Consider the following 25,323-nt stretch of genomic DNA (forward strand, 5'->3'; position numbering starts at 1 on the left):
ATCTATTACCTGTTATCTCAGTCATCTATTGCCTTATATCACACTTATATCACATCTATTACCTGTATCTATCAGTTATAATTCACCTTTGATCACAGTTATTCACTGATATTCAGGAACCTAAACTCCTCACAGAGAAGCAACTTGATATATACACCGACAAATAGACTAGCCCCTATTTCAGGTGACCAACCAGACTACCAATGCCATATTTATCCACTCAGAAACAAAGCAGTCCTCATGTGGGTTAATGTAATTGTTTTGATTTTCAACAGAAATGTTAAAAGCGTTGTGAAGACGTCACGTCAATTGTTCTGCCCCAAACACCCAAGCGATCATGCTAATTATCCACGTCCAACAATCCATTACATCAAACACGCGACTGCTTCGACCGTATCCCCAGATATTGTCGTGTAGGAACAGAGACAGGGCTCACGTTGTTACGTCAACCGTTGGCCAGATGAGTTACAAGTCTGTTCCTTTAGTAAACATGCATGGTAATGCCAACAAGAATATTAGTCGTGATCGTTCTTGCTTAGTTTGTCAATTATTGCAGGCTGTTGTCAAGAAGTGTTAATTTGGGTATATATAACACTAGCGGCACGGCAGGTGTTAACTGGTCGTATCGGCTCGATGATGGTTGCATAACTGGTCAAAACTGGTCATATCTGCTTGACGAGGCTGCTAACAAGCAAATCATGCTTGCACTGGTTTCAGATTCATAAGCAGTCGTGACACGTCTCCTTTCTGTTGGCTGTGATAAATGAATGAAGCGTGTGGGACAATGCTGGTTCTGTCAGGGATTTATCACTCTGAGATGGTTATTGTGGTCACAGTGTGGAGTTATTTAAAAAACAATGCCAGATCAGAGACCCACGAAAAGGATCGATCGTTAACTCGTTTGGCTGTTGGGAAAGCATGCCTCACTGGTTTTCCCACATTGGTCATTACTGGTGAGGAAGGAGAGCGTATGCATCCTAATTCATTGTCCGTAAGAATGACAGTTTGCTTTTGAATATAGTAGTACTGATAGTGTGAATGTATTCATTTATTACGGTTAGTTGGTTTGTCGTTTTCACCTGCAAATACTGTATCCAATACAGACATTTGACTTGAGAATGAATGAGAAACCAACTTGGCCCGTTGGATAAACTTGAGTGAGTGAATGAGTTTTGTTTTACGCCGCACTCAGCAATATCCTAGCTATATGACGGCGGTCTGTAAATAATCGTGTCTGGCCTAGACAATCCAGTGATCAATATCATGAGGATCAGTTGGGATACGATGATTTGTGTCAGCCAAGTCAGCGAGCCGGACCACCCGATCGCCTCTTACTGAAGATCAATTCTAACCCGGATCTTTTATTACGGAAACCCTAGGTAGCTTAGCGGTTAAAGCGTACGCTCGTTACACCGAATACCCAGCTCGAATCCATCATGGAGACAAAGTGTCAAGCCAGTTTCTGGAACGTGTTAGTTGAATAAGCGAGTGAAGCTTTGAATAGTACACCCACGTAATCAGGGCTTATAGCAAATAATGACTGGACAAATTATTGAAAAAAGTATTTATACTATATAAGTGTTTATACTTTCTTTTTCCTATTGACAAAGGGGGATATATTTAATATAGCTCATCGGAAGTTCGGCCACGCTTCCAAGAACCTACTTTCACAAATCACCATGTAAACCAAAGTCTCGACACCAGGTGTCAAATGGACCAGTGCGTTTGGTTGAATATTTTATAACTTTAACAAACAGTACAGATCGTATCTCTTGATGTTAAGTGGGGCCATTCGAGTAACGTAGGTGTCTGATTGTTGTATATTCAGGTGGCGGTTGGGAAGCCTAGTGGTTAAAGTGTTCGCTCGTTACGCCGCAGTCCCCGGTTCGATTCTCAACATAGGTACAATTTGTGAAGCCAATTTCTGATGTTGTTTGAATATTGCTAAAGACAACGTAAAACTAAACTTACTCATTCAATGTATCGATATTTTCTGGATCTGTTCCAGGATCAGTTATCACAAGATAAATTCCATACTTTGATATGTTGCACGACATATTAGATTTTAAGAAGCCATTTCCCATTGCGAACTTGAAAATTGGCATGTTTTGATAACAAAGCTACATATTCAAAAACAATTGTCGAGGTTTATCCAATTGTCTGCTGAGCAATTTGTAATCTAACGGTATTGGACAAACTAAACCTGTTGTTTGAAGTACTTATTCTATTATTATTGGATTGTAATAACTCTGCATTGATGGACATAATATTACTCTCATGAATGTTAAACATGTACAGTGACCCGTAAAGATTCGGTTTAGAATTGATCTTCAGCAACCCATGCTTGTCGTAAGAGGCGACTAAAGGGATCGGGTGGTCAGGCTCGCTACCTTGGTTGACACAGTCATGTCATCGGTTACCAATTGCGTAGAGCGATGCTCATGCTGTCGATCACTGGATTGTCTGGTCCGGACTCGATTATTTACAGACCGCAGCCATATAGCTGGAATATTGCTGAGTGCGGCGTAAAACTAAACTGACTCACTAAACATGTACAGTTTAATACGAAATACCATATTCAATCAAACATGTTTGAAATCAGCTCTATCTCTCTCCGTCTGTCCGAGTTTGTTTCTCTCCTGTATCTTTCTCTTTGAATCTCTCAATTTACCACCCCGTCGATATCTCTTCTCTCTATCTGTCTCTCTGCGCTCCCCAATCGCAGTCCGTTGCTTCCTCGCCACTGTCAATCTACTTTCCTTCTCTCTATCTATTTGTTTATTTCTATGGTTGTCCTTGTCTTTCTCTCAAACGTAAATTACTCATTCTTTGTTAATACGTTTTTCTCTTTCTCTTGGAAATGCACTGTCCGGAACGGGATTTCATTCTACATGTTTCTTGCACATGAGCCATTTAGGAGATAAACATCATTTGTTGGTCAATTTCCGGGTGTTATTGAGTATTTGAAGCACGGGAATATTTAACTTGAAACCTCCGGCTGAAGGCCGTCGGTTCCAAATGAATTCCCGTGACAATTCGGGTTAGAATTGATCTTCAGTAACAGATGCTTGTCGTAAGAGGCGACTAAAGGGATCGGGTGGTCATGCTCGCTAAGTTGGTTGACACAGTCATGTCATCGGTTCCCAAATGAATATTTCATTTCAATTCATTTCGGCTGAAGGCCGTCGGTTCCAAATGAATTCCCGTGCTTCAAATACTCAATAACACCCGGAAATTGGCCAACAAATGATGTTTATCGACATTGTAAACACAAAAGTAAACCAAAAGGTCCACACACGTTTTTGTGTCTGCACTCATTGACATCGAGTACGGGTACAGCAGTGAAATGTCATCAGTCGGCCGTTTCGGCTGTCTCTCATGGTAGCATCTGGAACTGCTCATTTGTGACGTCATTCAGACTTTACGTCACAATATGATTTGAATGAAGTCATCACAGCTGATGACGTAACAATACAATGGTGTGAGCGATGTGTGTACGTATTAATACTAGTGGTGGTCCGATTAATTGAAATAATCGAAGATTGGTCGTAGTGACCAAACGACCAAGCAATCGATCATAATTTCTCATAATCGAACACAAACAATTCTGGAACACTTGTTTTATTTAACAATATTTTTCACATGGTTGGTTTTGTCTGTTACATTTCGTAAGCACTACAAGCTCGTTTCAAGTCATGATTGAATTTATCTTAAAGACTCCAAGAAATTTATGTTCCTAACATACTAGTAATCCTTTAAAGATGTGAAATTTTGCCAAAAAACCCCAGAACTACATTTTTTCCCCCTTATTTTAATGTGCATTAACAAATTTCATAAATGACGCTAACCAATTATTTGCAATGATTGATCGGTAGTAATGAACCAATCATCAATTATGAGATTTTAAACAATTCCCAACACTAAATAATACGCAGCGAATTTCCGGGAATCTAATACCATTCGATCATGTTTTTCAACCAATCAGATGAAAGAACACAGTGACTTTTGGTTTACAATAGGTCCGTGGGGTAGCCTTGTGATTGAATCGTTTGCTCGTCAAGCCAAAGACCCGGATTGGATTCCCCACATGCAATAAGCCCATTTCTGATGGCCCTCGCATTGATATTGCTGGAATATTTCTAAAAGCGGCGTAAAACCATACTCACTCACCCACACATAAACAGTGTACTTCAATCAGAGGTGTGGGTTCGAGTCCCGGATGCGACTCAACCCAAAACGTACTAGAGTCTGTACTTTACTAAGAATGTGTAATCCCAAATATAACATATGTTGCATTTGACCACTTTCTAAAATGGCATTGTGTATTTCATACTTCAATCAGAAACTCACTTAATTGATGACAGGAATAACAACCTCAGCGGTAGTTTTCGTCCGTTCTGAAGACGACCACCTCTTTGATGTGAAGTGTCATTGTTGCTAGACTCGTGTTATTACATTCCGTTATAATGCAGGCATCTGAGTACCTATCTCACCTAAGACACATTTCAACATCGACACCTTAATATTACGGGAGAATTTGATATCGTAGCCAAATACCAGACGCATACAAATTATATTTCAGTCTACTAATTATACATGTAATACAATATCAATAGTATTTCTTAATTCGAAACACCTTCTAGTTATCACTCAAATATACGTAAACCTGACAGTGAACAATATGTCCATTAAAGCCAATGGGTATGTGTCAAAATATGAACTTGTAATTAGCTCTGTGTCATGTCATTTCACCCTGAAAATGATCGGTTATCAAACCTTTTGATGTATTGAGCCTGGTCACAAGTTCAAACCAACTTGAGTCCAGAAAATATGGGCCTGTTAATATAGTGAGTGAGTTAGTGAGTGAGTATGGTTTTACGCCGTTTTAGCAATATTCAAGCAGCGGCGGGGGACAGAAATGGGCTTCACACATCGTACCCATGTGGGGAATCAAACCCGGGTCTTCGGCGAGAAGAGCGAACGCTTTGACCACTTGGCTATCACACCGCCCCTGCTTTGATATAAAAACCTGCACGCATGTAATTTACTATTGTTATGACAACCCACGTGGAGGTCATGACAACCGACTCATTCTGTCGATGTCATAAACAAATATGAAAAATAACATATATATAAATATGGGATAATACTTTCTCAGTGTATCGCAGGAATTGTGCTTTCATAGCTTTCTTCCATGGGTATTGCCGATGTGACGTTAAAGATTAACTCACTCACTCATTCTTCCATGGGAACCGTGCCTATTTACACTTGGCAAGGGGCTACACAACGTACATGATAACTACTACAAGTACGACTTCCAATTGCGTGGGTTAGATCCCTGATTTTGTGTACTGGCGATTAGGTGCCTCCCTTAGCGAGTGTGGGCTCGAATGTCGGTTAGGACTGAATAAAATGTACTGGAATCTGAACGTTACTGAGAGAGTGTAATCCCAGACACAACATGCCTACATCTGTGTGTTCAAATCTGAAGGGGCGGTGGGGTAGCCTAGTGGTTAAATCCTACGCTCGTCACGCCGAAGACCCGAGTTCGATTCCCCACGTGGGTACAATGTGTGAAGCCGATTTATGGTCTTCTCCACCGTGATATTGCTGGAATATTGCAAAAGGATGCGTAAAACCAAGTCACTCACTCACTCAAATCTGAAATTAATATGAAACGGTACCATCAGTTGAACACTTTCGATTAGAGAAAAGTATTTGGCGCAAAAGTATAAATGTGGGTGAAAAGAAGTACGAATGGATTATCAGACTCCAGGTGTCAGTGCATAAAAGAGAAATATCCCACCTCACACGGTGTACCTGTAGCTGATGTAATAGATTGGCACAATTTGCATAAAAGTAAGTACTAGTATCTGTTGCCTGTCGCCACTCAGCATTGCTCTTGCGACACGACAGAACTATATCGTCATGTTTTATTGACCATCGGGGCGGTGGGGTAGCCCAGTGGTTAAAACGTTGGCTCGTCACACCGAAGACCCGGGTTCGAATCCCCACATGGGTACAATGTGTGAAGCCCATTTCTGGCGTTCCCCGCCGTGATGTTGCTGGAATATTGCTAAAAGCGGCGTAAAACCTAAGTCAGTCAGTCAGTGTATTGACCATCATTTGTCCACCGTAGGAGTTAAACAATTCACTGTCCATGAACGATTCCTCGTGGGATCTGATACCCGTCGGTATACTATTATAATAAAACAAAACATTTTGCTAGGTTGCCGAACGTTCTCCATTACCTCAGCTGTAGGTGACGCGAACAATTGCTTATATGGAACCGAATCTCTGAGGACCGTGACAATTACATCTCTATTGGACCACAAAGAGTACATGTGCTCAGAATGTAACGAATCGGAGTTCCTGTTCAATTTAAGTTCGTTAGGTCAGTATTTGAAAGTACCACTATTTTGCTATAGAAAATCAGTTGTAGTTAAGCAAAGTTGTCCCGACTCCTGAGAAGTGACACATGTGGTCTCACCTTAGGCAAGTTTGCTCATAAATTGCCTCTGTTCACCCAGCAGTGAATGGGTACCAGGTGGGATAAGTCATAGGTTAACCTTGTAGCGTCAGCGCCTTGAGCATGCTCCAGCGTGGAAACAGGTGCTTTATGAATAGCCATTATTATGATTATATCCTCAGGTTGCAAACCATTGCATCCTACCCGTGAAGGTCCGGGTTAGAATATTGATCTCAGTAACCCCATGCTTGTCGTAAGGGGCGACTAACGGGATCGGGTGGTCAGGCTCGCTGACTTGGTTGACACATGTCATCGGTTCCCAATTGCACAGATCGATGCTCATGCTGTTGATCACTGGATTGTCTGGTCCAGACTCGATTATTTACAGACCGCCGCCATATAGCTGGATAATTGTTGAGTGCGGCGTAAAACTAAACTCACTCAGTCACTTTCAGTGGTTCAGTGGACGAAGTGTTGCCTGGAGAGCGAAAGGTTTCTGGTTTGTTTCTTAGTCGCGTCATTCCCAAAGACCATACATATGGTACTTATTGTTCACCTGCTTGGCGCTCGGAATTAAGGTGAAACAAAGAAAAGTTGTCCGGGAGTCAGTTACTATGAGTAGGTATCGTCGTTAAACTAAGGCACAGTGCTGGGATGTATAACACAACTGACTTTATGCAGGGAAGGCACACACACGCACGCACGCACGCACGCACGTACGCACACGAATGCATGTCGATACAGAGTGTGCACTAATCTTGAACGCCCTTTACCAATTGGTGTTCAACTGGAGGCAGCTTTAAGTTTATTGTCAGAGACTGAATCAAATTTCGGAAAAAATTACACATACAAATGATAAATCCTCAGGCGAAAGCTGAATTTCAGATCAAACTATTCTGCTGTCACCTAGCAGATATATAAGTACAATGTAAATGTACTTCTCTAACCCAATAAATCATTGTGAACCGTTCTTAGCTCCAGCATTAAATAGAGCAATGCATTCCTTGTTCGCCCTTACTGTAATGGGATTTCACTTAGCCCGCTGCCTGCTTTGACAAATGATGAAGTCGCGTACCGCAGATTGACACAAATTGGTAACACAAGAATTTACGTGGACGTCAGTAAGGCCAGAGTGTCTTGTGTCGTCAGCAGTAAGTCCGCGTTGATTAAAAACTATTTTTATAATTTCTTTAAGTGCCATTCATAAACTAGTATGATGAATAGGGGATATAGTTAAGGATACACAACTTCTTTATTACAATTAATACAACGTTAGGTGTAGATACTAGCACCGATAGTACTTGGTGAATAACCGTAGGATCTAACCGAAATGCGGCATTCATTGCCATAAAGAAGTTGCATATCTGCATATCGATAGAACTTCCTCCATTTTGTGTGTGATATCGTCAAAAAAACAAAAAACAAAATTGCAATACATGTATACATTTCATTTGACACGTTTACAACATCGTAACGCGATATTAGCATTGAACTGTGACATAATTGTGACGTGGCGTTTTTCTTGTCATGTTAACTGTTTCAGCATAAATACCACCGTTATTATATTGGAACAGGTTTAGGATAGTAGTGCCCTGGGACATATGGGACCAGGTGAGATGAGGTGAAATTGGGTTTAACGTCGTGCTTGAGAATATTTCGCTCATATGACGACGTGCATGCGTGTGTATGTGTATGTGCGCCTGCTTGTACTAGCCCAGACTTAAGCTGGTTTTATAGTGCTAGCCCACTGAGATACCATGCCGCAGTGAAGCATGAATACCCCACTCAGACACATTATACTGACTCCGAGCCGACCAGTCCTTGTTGTACCCATTAATGCCGAGCGTCAGACAGGGACCAACAAGTACCATATTTTAACGTCTTTTTGGTATGACGCGGTCGGGTATCGAACCCGCGACCTTCCGCTCTCCGGGCGGACGCTCTAACCACTACACCACGGAGGCGGTCAGATATGGGACCAGGTTAAAGGTGGTGATCGCGTGGTTAAAATGTCCAACCAACCTGATTGTTTGTCATCGTAGCTCGATGCCTTGTAACACTGCTTATGGTGTGACCTACCGATGTGTCTGCTTCAGATTCGACTGTTTATAGATCGCTGTGATACAGTAGGGGCATTGGTAATTGTGGCTTAAATACACATGCATCTTCAGCATTTTTCTTTCCAGTCATAGCTGTTGGGAGCCATACTTGCGCATCCGCTCTTATCAACAATTATCTCGGGAGTACAATTCTATGCACATGTTCTGTATATTATACTCTCGAAAGGTCATAGATATAGCCGATGCGCAAGTATGTCTCACAAAAACAGAAAAAAATGAAATAAGAAGATGTTTAATTGAACACTAGAAATGGGAAGTAGTATCTGCTGTAAAAATAATGGTGGGAAAATGAGACTAACTAATTTCCCTTCGGATGTTTTGTGACAAGCTTCTTTTTTATGATGTTTTTAATTTTGTGCATGGTTGTAAACAACTGAAGAACACAAATCCATCAGGCATACTCTCAAACCCTCAAACTAAATTAATTTCCCCTATTTATTGTGAAGTCGGTATTGAAAGCCAAAACAATGCCAACAATAGTGCGATCGATATTTTTTAATTCATTGACATACAACTTTCCTGTTTGTACAGGTATACTCACGTGTGTCGAGAAACGGTGAAATTCTTGAAAAGTAGTTCAGAAAACTGACACTGTTCTTTATAATATTTGTAGCTGGCATATATAGAAGTAGGCATATACTGGGCGGTGGGGTAGCCTGGTGGTTAAAGCGTTCGCTCGTCACGCCGAAAACCCGGGTTCGATTAACTCACTCCTTTCATTAGAAACATCTCAGCGTCAGTGCATCCCAAAAACATTCCCCTGGGAGCGTTTACGTAAGATTTATCCCCAACAACGATTGTAAGTGCTAAAACGATTTTCATTGCAGAACATAATGCGGAATGGTAATTTCGCGTGAGTAGTGTACCGGGTTAATGACTGTTATCAGATTTTATTTAGCTAATAAGATCATAAAAATGGCCATCTAGTGTGTTTTTCATATTTCCCGAACGCCAAGTGGAAAGGCCAAAACGTTATGGCTGTAAAACACACTTCAAGTTGTCATTTGAGAACATGATGTTTGACATTCTGTTTTGTATGAGATTTGTTTGAGAACAAGTACTTGGCATTTGTCGTTTCGTTCTGCACTAGATTGTACTGGATTGTGGTATATTGGCTTTCACAAAACATTTGTATTCTCCAAAAACAACTTGTCATCATATCGTAGCTAGCAACATTTCATGTTTTTCCCATAGGAATTCCTTCTTGTTCATTTAAATGTTTACTATCTATTGCAGTTGCCCTCGGAGTTTGCAATAACACATTTGTCTTTTCGAACGTCATGCCCAGAACATAATGCTCAATTACAGTACGATCTGTAACGTGATGTAAGTGATGAGGTAACTGAAACGGCGTATTGACGTCGTTGTCAAGGTGTTTGCATTTAGAGACGTGTATGAAGGCTGATATATTTAGCCTCAAATGAACGAGTATGAGGTAAAGTGAGGCGAATCTAACTTCAAACACTTAACTTGCTTCTAAAAAAACGGAAGTTTTGCTGCAGTCTCACATGGTCATGATATTCAGATTCTGACCTTGTTTAACCTTTATTCCATACCTCTCAAGCGTCAGGCATGGGAACGATAGGTATCATTGTTTGATGCCGTTCGGTATGACGGGACCGGGTATCGAACTACCGACCTTCCGCTTGACGTTGTTTCAGCTGGACCTCGAGACTATGGAAATCAAATAATGTTGTAGACCATGGCCGATATCAGTGCATTTTCCAGTTTCAAATGTCCATCAATGTCCTTCAATGATCAAACTAAATTGTCTTCACGTGTTTAAGGCCTTATCTGTCCCCGTTACACACTTAACCAGTCAGTACAAATATCGCAACTTGCATAGCCAATACATAGCGTTGTATTTGTACATGTAATTTCCTCCCTTAAGTGGCACTTAGAAGCTGGTATGATGAAGTGGAACACTTTTAATGGATAGACAACTTCTTTGTTGCAGTAGTTGCATGTTATGCTTCTAACTTTCTCAGCCATAGGGAAATATGGATCTGTGTTGTACAATTTTAGATGCGACAACACAATAGGGACGACATACCCTTTCCATAATCTCAATATATCCCTGCTAGAAGCCGAGTCGATTGTACAATTCTGACTATATTATGTGTTCGTCTGACGCTGCCGATGTGCAACTACTGATGTATAGATAAGTCTTTATTGTTTGTTTCTGTATGCCAGAAACCTCCTCCCGTTGGTCCACATGCTTCATTCGATACCCTTGCTTCTTCACTACCATAACTACGCTCTTGGGGATTCGCCTGTAACAATACATGCAGACCATTGACACCTTTTGTCACTTCCACTTTTTAGGAGTGAACCAGACAAGAACAATTTCCTACCAAAACATGTTCCCCACTTTTCCGGTCACTCTGCCTGAGGAAAATTATGGTCACTGATGAACCCAAATTTACTCACACACTGTCTTTCCACACGGCAGACTCACTTGAACGTGTGGACCAAACCTCGAAATTTTTAACTGAATATACCTGTAAATTGATGTTTTAAAAGGGCATTAGATGACACTCTTTGGCTCACAGTGGAATGAAAGAATTGTCCAAACACATGTAATTGTTTTGTTAAAAGCATAGCATGGATCATGACTTTACAATCAACTGGTGCGCCATTGTGCTAACACTAGCGCGTAGTCACCTAGGATGTAATTCAGTTTGTCTTTGAAAATATATGATTTTGTTACCATGTAGGTCGAACCTTCAAGTAAAGTAAAGAATCATTTCATAAATAACTGTCTGTTTATTCACGTCCCAAGGATAAGTTGGTAGATAATTAAAACTTCAAATACCTCATGAAGGCGATCTTCAATGTGTCAACCGTGCCTCAAAGAATCCGATTTCGCATCAACTTGCACCGGAAGTCGTCGAGTCTTTGTGTCGCTCCTAACGGACTAAGATCACATTTCATACTCATACATCTGCTTCGCATGTTGAGGTCAAGATGGAACTCAATTTGGCTGCCCGTTTGAAAGTATACTGTCTGGCCCTTTCATATGATTATTGGAAGGAAATTAACACCGACGACTTTTAACTTGTACCGTATATTCGTCTTAGGTTTGCCCACTCGTATTAGCAGGACGTCAGCTGATATCTGGAATAACTATCAAAGAATGTAATTACGAAAGGTGAATACTATATCAGTAGGCATTAAATGATCAATTTGCTTCAATCAACAGTTCTCTGAAGTACTCTGAAAATGTCTGAGGACACAATCAAGTAAGCAATACTTTGTCATATTGGCCTTTTGTTATTTTAGTAACGAGTAATGGATTTCATAGAAGCCAATGGGAAATTACAGCATAAAAACGAACAGAGGTAAAACTAATGTTTGGCGAAAGTACACGAAAACACGCCCATGATTTACTTTTAAATGATGACATCCGGTTATCATGTCCGGTATACTGGTGGTAATATTTAACGGACACGATAAGAACCTAAGTATAAGTAACCAATGGTGACATAGGGGTGCTTATCCTTCGAGAAAAAAGTTCGTAGGTAGTGACCGACCTTTTAGTATTCTATGGATTGACCCTGGAATTTTATTTAAAAAGTAATTGAAAATGCCTGAAAAAATATGTTTGATCTTTGAAAAGAATAGAATAACCCTGGAACACGAAAACCCGAACAACCCCCGAGCACGACTCGTACGGCACAAACGATTAATAGACACTCAACTTGTTATTAATATAAGTCTATAAATAGTGAGTGAGTGAGTGAGTGAGTTTAGTTTTACGCAGCTTGTATCAATATCATTCCGGGGACACCAGAAATGGGTTTCACACATTTTACCCATGTACACCTGTGGGAATGGAACCCGGATCTTCAGCGTGACGAACGAACGTTTCAACCACACGGCTACCTCACTGCCATTTAATATATATGTATAAATATAAAGAAGATGAATTCGGTTGCCTTTGGTGGTAATTAACAAGTAAAATGAAAGGCCTGAAACATAATAACTCAGTGGGATTCTTGTACAAGACTGGGTCGTCAGTTCTTGCTTTTTTAAAAGAAAAAAAGTAATGTTTATGCATTTGATCTGCTTCATGTGCTGTGAGTTTATCTGCATTTTGTATTTTGAATGTAAAATGTCTATTGAATGAAAAGTCGCAAGGCAGAATACCTGTCGGCATGTATGGAAATTTAAACTTCTGTTCATTGCATAGAACAACGTTCCTTGTACAGTCAGGATCATCAGGCTAAAACTGATCTTCCTGAGGACAAGGATGTGGTAATGGCAAGATATTGCCATTCGGTCACCTTAGTAAGAGGGATTTCATAACGTACATTGGCAGTGAAGTCAAAAACACGTCTTTTTGTACTTTTCAGAATCTTCAAGACGATGGTCAACAGTGAAGCGGGGAAGGGATATGGTTGACGCTTGGGCACTCTGCCCGCCCGACATGGAGCAGATGGATTGTTTCTATACCTATCTCCGTTTGTACGCCCGACTCCGCAAAGCAGCGCGGGAGACGGACCAGGTGTCCATGAGGAACATCGGTAAACGGAGCTCATCCGACTTCTTGTGTGCTGACATGGAGGACAGACGGAAGTGCTTCAGTACAATTTTACAACCCAACTTAAAGAGCAAACGTTCAGGAATCTTTTTGCCTTGACGCCAAACTGGTCCCGCGGCTTGAACCTGTTGCAGCAAATGGTTGGTCATCATTCGTTTGGACTGAAGACCATTTGTTCTGAAGATGGCGTTTTCTGTCGGTGAAGGAGTACCATGGACTAACATTTGTGGACCTTTTAAATTCCGAATGTGTGATCTGTTGGATTTGTTGAAATTGCTCCTGAATTATTTGCAGTGCTAATGTTTTGTGAATTTATGATTCAGATGTCTGAGAAATATCATCACTGACCCTCACCTCCCCTCCCATTGCAGTTCATCAGTGCAAAGTATTCAAGTTCCTCAAAATCAGGACACTGATTTGTGTACAGACAGCCATTGTCGCCTTGACATTGTTCTTTTAACATCTGAAGTTTACATTTGGAATCCTATGCTAGCTGATAAGAAACTATCACCAAGAAACCTTCACCTTTCACGTGCCTAGTCTGTACTTATTACTGTATGCTGATTTTCGTTTGATTGATTTTAACAAGAAAAATGGTAATAAAAGAGAAATCGAACCCATGCTGCAACAAAATAGACGTTCGTTTTTTGTGGCTTTAGGGAACAGCCAAACTTACCGTGATAGGAAACAGGTTCCTATCGGCGTTTATTTGAACAAATATGTGTTTGCGTATCTGAAACAGCAACTTGGCATTATTGCAACATACAAAATGATACAACTGAAGCTTGTCAAATGTCTAGTGGCAAAAGCGTTCTCTCACGCTGAAGACCGGGTTCGATTCCCCATATCGACACAATGTGAAAATCACATGTCTTATGTCATCCGCTGTGATATTGTTGGCATATTGTTAAAAAACGTCGTAAAACTCATTCACTTACTTAACAACTGGGATGTGGACCGTAAATCTCGCTCCATTTATGTGACATCTGGTGCATACAACAGTCGGATAATGCAATGTCTGACAGAGGTGCCATTTCGCGGAGAAATTATTTATCATTGATGATACAGTGGGATTATGGTAGATAGAGAGATTAAGGCATTCAATATTTATGTCACAATATAGAAGTGTTCACACACCCGACTTAGAATTTAGCCTTTAGTAATGAGAACTACTTCCACGTGTAAGTGCCAATGGCTGTTCTTGCGAGAGGACAACTGTACATGCAATGAGTATGACCTTCTTCCCACTTGAGTCTCTTTGTCCACTGTTCAGGAAACTGAGGGTGGGTCTCCCTCTGACGTGGGCCAGTATCACTGTACCTACAGTGGGCCTCCCTGCCACAAGGACCACTGTAATGTAATTGGGATTGTGTCGTCTTGCGACAAGAACCATTGAAATATAATTAAGAGCGGGTCTTCCGACGACGAGGATCACTGTAATAGAAATAAAGTGTGGGTCTTCCGACGACGATTACCGCTGCAATGTTAATAAGAGTGGGTCTCCATGTCACGAGGACCACTGTAATGTAATTACGAGTGGACATCCTTGCAACGAGGACCATTGTAATGTAAACAAGATTGGGTCTCCTTGCCACGAGGGCTACTATAATGTAATTAAGAGTGGGACTCCATGCGAAGAGGACCATTGTAATGTAAATAAGAGTGGGTCTCCATGCGACGAGGACCACAGTATGGTAACTAAGAGTGGGCCTCCATGCGGCGAGGACCACAGTATGGTAACTAAGAGTGGGTCTCCATGCGACGAGGACCATTGCATTGTAAGTAAGAGTGGGTCTCCATGCGACGAGGACCATTGCACTGTAAGTAAGAGTGGGTCTCATTGCCATGAGTACCTCTGTAATGTAATTAGGGTCTCCTTGTCACGTGTACCTCTGTAATGTAGTTAGGAGTGGGTGTCTTTGCGACGAGGATCACCTCTACAGCTGCTGAGAGTTGATTGGCAGACCAATATGACTAGTGTAAAGAAAGAACAATCATGCAACTGTTGTATTCTGGCATAGCAAGACAAAATATTAAATAACAACAGAGAAACCAATGCCAGATTTCTGTTTTTATTGAATACATTAATGTATATGTAATATACATAATGTTATTAAATGTTTTCAAAGAACATGTTCACGTAGTATAAATCGAATTAGAGCATCACTCACCTGAACACGTCGTATTGATACCAACACTTTCATAGTGTGTCTTTGAACTGACTTTTCAAAACACAGTAATCTTGATTAATGTCAGAGTATCAATTACAAGTATCTTTTTCCAACTCACAATTCAATTACTGGTTCAGACAAGGCTTTAGTTTTCTGTCGAACATGACGATATTGGTTTTCTATCTGTTTGTTTCCCCCGTGTGTCCAATATAACCGAGTGGGTGCTGGCTCTGAAATAGCTCAAAGGAATTTCAAATTAATCTGATAAAGAAAGTAAAATGGATCCCTCTTAGCTGTCCCCTAGTTCACCTGTTATGACTGTGTGAAGACATCAAACAAACTTTTGGTCTGCTTGATAACAGTATATAATTAAATACAATTCCCGTGATAGCATCTGCTGGGTAATCATCGGTAACGCTTCAATGTCAGAGATCGACACAACGTCTCTTATATTTTATATACAATTAATTCAAGTAAATCTACACTGACAGATGGTATTAAATTATGAATTAAAATAGCGGCATATATTTTATTTTGTGATATAAAATAGTTTCATTTCAGATATGCATATTATTCATTATATGTGAAATGAAACTATTTTATTTCACTATATATATCTGAAATGAAACTTTTATATTTCACAATATAATAAACATCCTTTTTCATAATAGCACGAAAAGCAGATAATCGTTTCATAATACTGAAGGAATCTAGGCTAATATTACAAGCTGTAGATATTTAAGTCATTAAGATGACAAAATTAATGTTTGGGGATGATCTTCCATTTACATAAAAACAATAAAATGTGTAGGGGTTTGCGTACATCGGAGATAATTGAAATTCTGATAAAAGGTCCCCATTTAAAAAAATGTATGAAAGTACGAAAGCGACGTGCAAAAGCGGGGTCCCATTTCTTAATTATAAGGGTTCTTGCAGGCAATATGAGCCTCCTTGAAAGTAATGAAATGGTATCGCGTACTAATAATCTCGATGATTAATATGGAGCCTTGAATGAATTGAATGTATTAATGAAGTGGATATTAATAATCAATAATTAATCTTGATGTGTTCTTGATATAATTTTAATTATTTTGTGTCTTAGGAGCGCAGTATGTTTTTTTCTGCCACATTCTCTGCACTTGTGCGTAGTCTGCGCACATTTATGCGTCACACGGAACCCTGATGTACTTTTTTTTACAATTATTGCAGTACCCTTTCAAATTCCTGGCATGCCAATATCTCTAATCACAACAACTATCAGTAACGTCACCACGCTGTACATCAACCTCTTCAATTGAGTTAACTCAAATATCACTATATATTATCAATTATAATTAAAATGTAATGTATATAAATATGGATAATGTATTACACATAATCCTGTATATCGCTTGCTTGATAACGGTGTTAGCGTATCCAAGAGAACGTCGCATCTGTTGCAATAGAGATGTTATCTATTCATAAAAATGTTCCTTTTCACCATATCAGATTATAAATTCCACTCCAAGATGCTACGTCAGGTATCATCGGGTCAAATAATAAAGTCATGGTGAAATGCAATCTCTAATATATTCACAAGAGAGAGGCGAGTGATAGGATGCTATTATCGTATCATTTTCCGGTTATTATTGTGTCCAAACCGTTTTTCAAAGTCAAAATTAATCTGTTATTGATATTAGTAATTATTGAATACGATGTCATAATTACCTACCCTTTGCAAAACTTCCTTCTTGTAAACATACAAAGTGAGCCCAATCACCGCGGATTAATTCGTTTGGGAACAAACATGATTAATGGCTTCCATGAAATAAACACGGCTTGAATTGCAGCAATGAAAGTGATGTGTAAGCATTTACTGAACTGCTCTCCTGTCAGTTGCTAACCGGACGCCAATTCAAAACCTTAGGTACAGTACCATTCACAACATTAATAACATGTTGAGTCTATAAGAGGTGGTAATGTCACGATGGATTAATAACCTTTGAACAATGACAGTCTCTTGTAACGGCTAATGTAGTTCCAGGAAGCCTATTTTCTGAATTCCCAGTTGCTCTCTTTATTTTGATGACGGCCGACGGACATGATAATGGCGTTAACAGTGTAAATATCATAAATCGACATTTCAGGACTAACTGATTGCAACTCAATTTGATGATACAAAAGTGTACTCGGTTCAAATCCGAATTTGGAATGATGTCTTTAACTAAACATGGGTTTGGAGTTCCTCTGGGAGTTCTCTCCTGAACATGGGTCATTGCAGTATAAAGCAATTTATAGGCTCGTAAATATGTTTTCCCGTGTTAAGCTGAAATGTAAGTCTGGGCCTTTGAACATGTGATTTCATGATAATGGGTTTTGTGAAATGAACATCGGTTACACGAGCTGATGAGACAACCAAGCGTTTAAGCTTTAAATGGAGTTCGAAAGCGATTGCTCGACTTGATTGTTCCTGATGCTTCACTATCTTGAGGCAGATATTAATGTGATGGAAAGCTGGTACTGGAAGTGATGCAAGGTTGGACTGAGACTTCGCAGTGTACTATTATGTGTTGAGAAAAACAAAGAAAGGCTGAACCCTTAAGCATAATCCCAAGTGCTCGTCGCTGTGTCATTTAGAGACAACAAAGCTTGGTATCCTCGCTTTTCAATCCTAACAGCATCCAAGTTACGATGGTTTGAAGGAGATATGTGTGTAGTTAGGAAAGTCAGTGGGAGGTACTCAACGACAAATTACCAGCATGACGGCGATGACCGTCTTGACATATCTGATTCCTAATTGGGGTGGACATGAGATACCACGCCACTCTTGATTGTCTTGAGAACAGAGGCAGATACACTCTATGTGAATGCGTTTTGCTCTTTCAAAGCACATGACGTGATGGAAAGCAGGGCACTTTGGCCAATCATCTTACAAAATCTATGGTCATCTGACTCTCAAAGCAAATCTCAGTCAGATGTGCCAGTTACAATGTGAAAGTAATTATTCCATTAAAGGTATACAATGGCAATAATTGTTTTATTATATTGAATATCGCCTATGTTTTAATAACATAGTAGGACCTGGAAACTTAAGTCATACGCCATCACACAATTAATGCACACATTATTATAAATCGGTAACTTAATGGGATCTGGCCATAGACATTTTTTGCTTTACTCACAATTCTATCATGTTTCCCTAAATTAATTTTCTAATTCAGATGTAAGAATAGAAACCAAGTGTCTTTGATCTGAGATTATTTGAAGTCACACACTCATCAGCATCAGTACCAGATCATGGCGACGTATTCTTTGAAACCTTGCTGCCAAAGTAACTCAATAATCCGAGCTCGTGAGACGGCCCCTTACTTGTAGCCATCAACAGTGGCCATTATCCATCAACGATTAGTCGGATCCAATCAGCTGGGCAATCAGTTTCGCATTAGTGGCCGAAATGTCAATTGCCAACCAAGAGACAGGGATAATTCACATACACGTATGCCTATGACATACGTAGTGTCTTGTCCACTGCGTTCTACTGTGAATTCATACTGACACCAACGGTAGGCATAGCTGTGGTAATGCTGTTGTCAATACGACTTGCACGGGAGAGAACCAAGTCCCAATTGCTTATTTACCATAACCATGTTAAAATGAAACCTGTTCAGTCTCAAATAAATATTTCGGAACCATTACTGCCGAACGATTACTGTTGGGAATGTCGATACATTTCATGAGAAAAAAATCACAAAATATGACAGTGCTAGCAACACAGAAATATGAGGACATGAAAGACTAAATGAAATGGACATGGTAGTTTATCTTATCAATGGTTTCAGAATTTTTGTATCAAATAAACCCTTTCCAGAATCGAGAAAAAGAGAAGCTTAGGCGGATTTTGTTTTCTGACTACAAGTTTAATATGAGCGGTGTTTATGGATGTTGTAGCCCATTAGAAGTGATGCAAGGTTGGACTGAGACTTCGCAGTGTACTATTATGTGTTGAGAAAAACAAAGAAAGGCTGAACCCTTTAGCATAATCCCAAGTGCTCGTCGCTGTGTCATTTAGAGACAACAAAGCTTGGTATCCTCGCTTTTCAATCCTAACAGCATCCAAGTTACGATGGTTTGAAGGAGATATGTGTGCAGTTAGGAAAGTCAGTGGGAGGTACTCAACGACAAATTACCAGCATGACGGCGATGACCGTCTTGACATATCTGATTCCTAATTAGGGTGGACATGAGATCCTATGCCACTCTTGATTGTCTTGAGAACAGAGGCAGATACATTCTATATGAATGCGCTTGCCTTTTCAAAGCACATGACGTGATGGAAAGCTGGGCGCTTTGGCCAATCATGTTACAAAATCTATGGTCATCTGACTCTCAATCAAAGCAAATCTCAGTCAGATGTGCCAATTACAATGTGAAAGTATTTCTTCCATTAAAGGTATACAATGGCAATAATTGTTTTAGTACTTTGAACATCGCCTACTTTTTAATAGTATAGTAGGACCTGGAAACTTAAGCCATACACCATCATAAATTAATACACACGCCATTATAACTTGGTAACTTCATTAGATCTGGCCATAGACATTAATTTATTCAGAATCCTATCATGTTTCCCTATGTTAATTTTCTAATTCAGATGTAAGAATAGAAACCATGTGTGTTTGATTTGAGATTATTTGAAGTCACACACTCATCAGCATCAGTACCAGATCATGGCGACGTATTCTTTGAAACCTTGCTGCCAGAGTAATTCAATAATCAGAGCTAGCTTTGAGACGGTCCCTTACTTGTTGCCACCAACAGTGGCCATTATCCATCAACGATTGGTCAGATCCGATCAGCTGGGCAATCAGTTTCGCATTAGTGGCCGAAATGTCAATTATCAACCAAGAGACAGGGAGAATTAACATACACGGATGCCTATGACATACGAAGTGTCTTGTCCACTGCGTTCTACTGTGAATTCATACTGACACCAACGGTAGGCATACCTATGGTAATTCTGTTGTCAAAACGTCTTGCATGGGAGAGCACCCAGTCCCTATTGCTTATTTACCATAACCATGTTAAAATGAAACCTGTTTAGTCCCGAAATAAATATTTCGGAACCATTACCGCCGAACGATTACTGTTGGGAATGTCGATACATTTCATGAGAAAAAAATCACAAAATATGACAGTGCTAGCAACACAGAAATATGAGGTCATGACAGACTAAATGAAATATACGTGGTAGTTTATCTTATCAATGGTTTCAGGATTTTTGTATCAAATAAACAAGACGAAAGACTTTCCACAATCGAGAAAAAGTAAAGCTTAGGCGGATTGTGTTTTCTGACTACAAGTTTAACATGAGTGGTGTTTATGGAGGTTGCAGCCCATTATAGCTAGCATGGATACAATTATCATTAAAACGCCCGCATGTTATCAGAGTGAGTGAGTGAGTGAGTTTGGTTTTACGCTGCTTTTAGCAATATTCCAGCAATATCATGGCGGGGAACACCAGAAATGGGCTTAACACATTGTACCCATGTGGGGAATCGAACCCGGGTCTTCGGCGTGACGAGCGAACGCTAGGCTACCCCACCGCCCCGCATGTTATCAGAAATGAGCGGGCCACTGTTACTTGATAATGCCCCCAAATTGCTTGACGACGGGCCATTATCATGCCTGTTGTTAGGTGACGTCATAAGGAGCTCAGCTACGGTTCGTTTGAACTTGGATATTTCTGACTCACATTCGTCACATGTACCTGTGCCATTATGTACTTTTTTTGCCGGTGCCAATATTAACAACTGTACCATAACTTACAACATGCGGCAATGAAAACATCGACTGGAACTCTAACGTTGTTGAGTATTGAAGAAAATGGCGGATGGTAGTATGGGCAAAGGTCAAGGTCGAATGTCGTCACTCTCAACAGTGACGTCATCTGTTTTGTTCTATGACGTTTCCATATTTCTAAAAAGTGTGTCGGTGACCTCAATCGTTTGTTGTTATCAGTAAATGCTTCAAAACCGATACCGTTGTTTGTTTTATTTTATTAAAATTCCATCCATTTTAGCTACAATAACTGTAACGCTATTTTTCATGGCGTTCTCATTTGCAGAAGCCCTATAGCTTTCAGTTCTGCAAACGATAATGCCCTGAAAAATAGCGTTACCCTTATATTATAGCTAAAATACATGGAATTATCATGAAACGGCCCTCCTATAGCTATTATCAGAAATTGGCGGGCCGCTGCAAATGATACTGGACCGCTCAACCTTAACGACTGGCCACTATCAGTTCTGTTGTCAAGTGGCGTCATAGTGGGTGCGTGGGCTTACGGTTCATTCGACACTGGCTTTGGACTAGCAGATATTCTGGGGCAAACAAGTCAGAGTAACCCGAATTCCCGATTTAAATTGCGGTAATAGTGGCTTTCTTGCTGGTGCTAACCTTAACAATTGCACTATTAACGTTGGTTTCGGACCAAAACCAAACACTGAAAACTGACGTTGTGTCTGACATAGTTTGACATGTTGCAGGCTATGGTCTTGTCAAAGGCCATGGTCTAATATCGTCACGACACGTTGTGACGTCACTTGAATTGTTCGATGACGTAATTGCATTCTGTCAGTCAACCCCGTCAGAAGTTGGTTTTGAGTAAACTTAGTCAAATTCCTCCACTGTTTCCTTTTTCGTTTCAACACAAATTCCATGTCTTTTAGCAATAATAACGGTAATGCTATTTTTGAGGGCATTATCATTTGCAGAAGACCTAGGACTTCTGCCAATATGTACAAAATCATCAGGTGTTTAAGATAGTGGAACGCTTGGATAAAATAGCATGGCAGGTTTTAGCAGCAATGTGTAAAACGACCGGATGTGAGAGTATAAGACCTACTTTAACAGTATCACAGAGATGGGTAAAATCTACAAACTTGGCATTGCAGAGGTCTAAAAGCTTCTTTCTCTCATGCTGGTATTGGGGACACTTAATCAAAGCATGGATCTCATCTTCTATTTGGTCATCTCAGAATGGGCATGTTCTCTCGTCCAAAGGAGTGTCGCTGTAACGCCCAGTTTCCACTCTTAAGGGGAAACTCCACTTCTGAACTGTGCAAGGGCTCTTCTAAACGATCTCTTCAAATATCTAAAACTCGTTTTTGAAGGTACTGTACAGTCTAAGTTTGTTCCCACCACGTCCATTTGTGCTATACTGTCGTGTCGAATCAGCTTTCCACTCATCTATGAACTGAAAGAAGACGCTGTGTTGAACCTCAACTGTGACGTGGCGACTACTGTAGCGGTTATGCAGAGGTATAAAATGCTGCAGATTCAGCTTCTTAAACGTCTTACGAATCCTGACAGTCTGATTGTTTCTCCCCCTCAGACCCCAGTGGTGAGACCATAAGAAGATCTTGTGCGTCAGTCTTGTAGGCTGTAGATTACATAGTCTCATGTATAGACCGGTCACACTTCCCCACTCACGCACTCACTAGATAGAGTCCACCCCTTATCACCAATCACAGCACTAGTGGGTGCATATTTACGGAGGCCAAGAAAAACTGCATTGCTCTGTTTTGGACAGCCTATACACTAGAAGCGTCATACGTACCGCCTATATTCGCCCCGTAGCCAAGAACAGACCAAACCATGGTGTCGTATAACTTGGTGAAAGTTGTGTATTGCATCCCTCCGAGCTGCTTGTATTTGGAAATCAACAGTACAGAGTGTAATTTCTATGAGGATCTCGAGGCTGAATTCGTCGATGCTCTCGCCATACGATATCCATGAAGGTCGGGGTTAGAATATATTGATCTTCAGTAACCCATGCTTGTCGTAAGAGGCGACTAACGGGTGGTCAGGCTCACTGACTTGGTTGACACATGTCAGCGGTTCCCAAATGCGCAGATCGATGTTCATGTTGTTGATCACTGGATTGTCTGGTCCAGACTCGATTATTTACACAGCGCTGCCATATAGCTGGAATATTGCTGAGTGCGGCGTAAAATTAAACCCACTCACTTTCGCCATACGTATATAATCCAGGAATTCTGTTCTGATTTATTCCTATTAACAGGCATATAGTTTTTCTCACACCAGGTATTCAAATATTCCAATAAAATGTTCAGGTCGTTTGCAGATTCTGCTATCAGTACATCATCAGCATAGGCTATGATTCCAACAGTCACATCGTTGCCTTTCACACCAATGGATAGCTGATTGATAGATGAGATTTGATCGTTGATGTTCAAATTAAATAGAAGGAGGAATAGAAGACATCCCTGTTTAAGTCCACCTTTGAGATCGCACCACGGTGTCATTCTCCCATTCAACCTCACAGAACACTGAACATCCCTGTAGAGTGATACGAGGGTATTGTACATCCTCCCTTTAATTGACACATCCATGAGTTTAGTCCACATCTTCTGCCGGTCTATGCTGTCATAGGCTTTACGGAAGTCTATAAAATCTGTGTAAGTTGATTTTCTCTGTGATTTGCGTGTTTCTGTTAAGTTAGTGATGCTATGAGTTCTATTGTAGAGCGTCACGCAGCGCTGTAATAGTGAGTTCCCTATATGCCAGAGGAACCCTGAGATCATCAGTAGAGTTTTTAGGTATGAGGTTGATTGCACCTCTTATCCTACATTGGGGGCTACAACCAGTTCGAAAACAGACTGAAAATAGTCTATGGAGATAGTCTGTTGCCACACTGTTTTTCAGTACCTCTACTGGAATTCCATCTGGCCACAAGCCTTCGTAGCACTGAGAATTGCATGTTTCACGTCTTCCAGTGTAATGTTATTACCCAAATCATGTTCTTCCTGTCTTGTTTCTATCACTTCCTATTCCCACCTTCCCAGTACGCTTCCAGAAAGCACCTGTGTCCCACTCGCACAAAGTTTCTAACTCCAGCAATGTGTGCATTCACGTGAGCCCGCTTAGCCTTCTTACATTGTCTATCAAAGTCTTTGCGTAACTTCACGTAGATGGATTAAGTTCAGGCTTTCTGTATCCCTGACACTTACACCAGTTCTTTTCTGCTACACACATCTCCCCCCATAGACGAGACAGGTCATCATTCCACCACTCTTTTCTACATCTATACCGCTTAAAAAATTCTATTCCTAGTACTATGATGCACAGTAGTTCTAGCAGTTAGCGTCTCCTTCATGGTGTTCAATACAATGTCGGTAAAGTTGTCACTGGTTGCCTGGTTGATATCACTCTGTAGAGGCCGCTGCCTCTAATTCACGTATCACACCCCTAATATCTGAAACACATTTAGCAGAACTCAAGACATTTTCATCAACACCGGATACAGCGTATTTGACAGAGATTATCAACTCACTCTTTGGTTCTCGTGGGGATCGTGGAGTTACCTTCACGTACCTGCTGACTGGCGATAACAACTGACCACTTGACCAGGCTGTGGTCAATCTTTAGCACTGAGGTAGGGTCAATCTCACCAACACTTCCTGCCATATTAGCAAGATCACGAGGTACAATAAAATCATAGAAATTATACACTGGTTCATAAACACAGAGACAATAGTCAACAACAGACAGGCCCCTACTAGAAACGTAGGTAAATCATTGCTGCCATTAGGTCGAGCATTAAGGATACGATAATTAACGTTAATCATAAAATCAATAAAAAGTCGTCCATGTGAGTTGACAGAATTGTCAATAACATGCCTTGGTGGTATGACGTCAACACCTTCAATAAAATCTGTCAGGGAGCCACATCTACTATTAAAATCACCATTTCGTACGTGATACGTATGTGTCTGTGACAAAAGAGTGTCACAATGTCAGAGGCATTTACCATTCTGGTAGAGTTCTCATGACTGAGGTAGCACACACAGGCAACCAGAACACATCTATCACCTATCTCTGACAGCTTTATCCACAGTATACCTTCCTGACAAGTATCTAAAAGCCCAACATCATACAGGTCCTTTTAATTAAGAATCCAACCCCACCCGATCGTGTTTATGGATCACTGTCAAATAGTCCTGCCACTATGTGTTTGCG

The 25,323-nt window shown here is 40.5% G+C and overlaps 1 protein-coding gene across 1 annotated transcript in view; it reads left to right on the forward strand.

Moving 5' to 3' along the window:
• Positions 1-13,765, forward strand: part of LOC124288632 — a 28,532-nt gene extending 14,767 nt beyond the window's left edge. The window contains exon 2 of the mRNA XM_046725185.1: positions 12,945-13,765. Coding sequence (XP_046581141.1) covers positions 12,945-13,231 — 287 coding nt within the window. The 3' untranslated portion in view covers positions 13,232-13,765. The remainder of the gene's footprint in view (positions 1-12,944) is intronic.
• The last annotated feature ends 11,558 nt before the right edge of the window (positions 13,766-25,323 follow it).

Source organism: Haliotis rubra, unplaced genomic scaffold, assembly GCF_003918875.1.
Source record: "Haliotis rubra isolate DU_JTF1 unplaced genomic scaffold, ASM391887v1 Scf421, whole genome shotgun sequence".
Lineage (NCBI taxonomy): Eukaryota > Metazoa > Mollusca > Gastropoda > Lepetellida > Haliotidae > Haliotis > Haliotis rubra.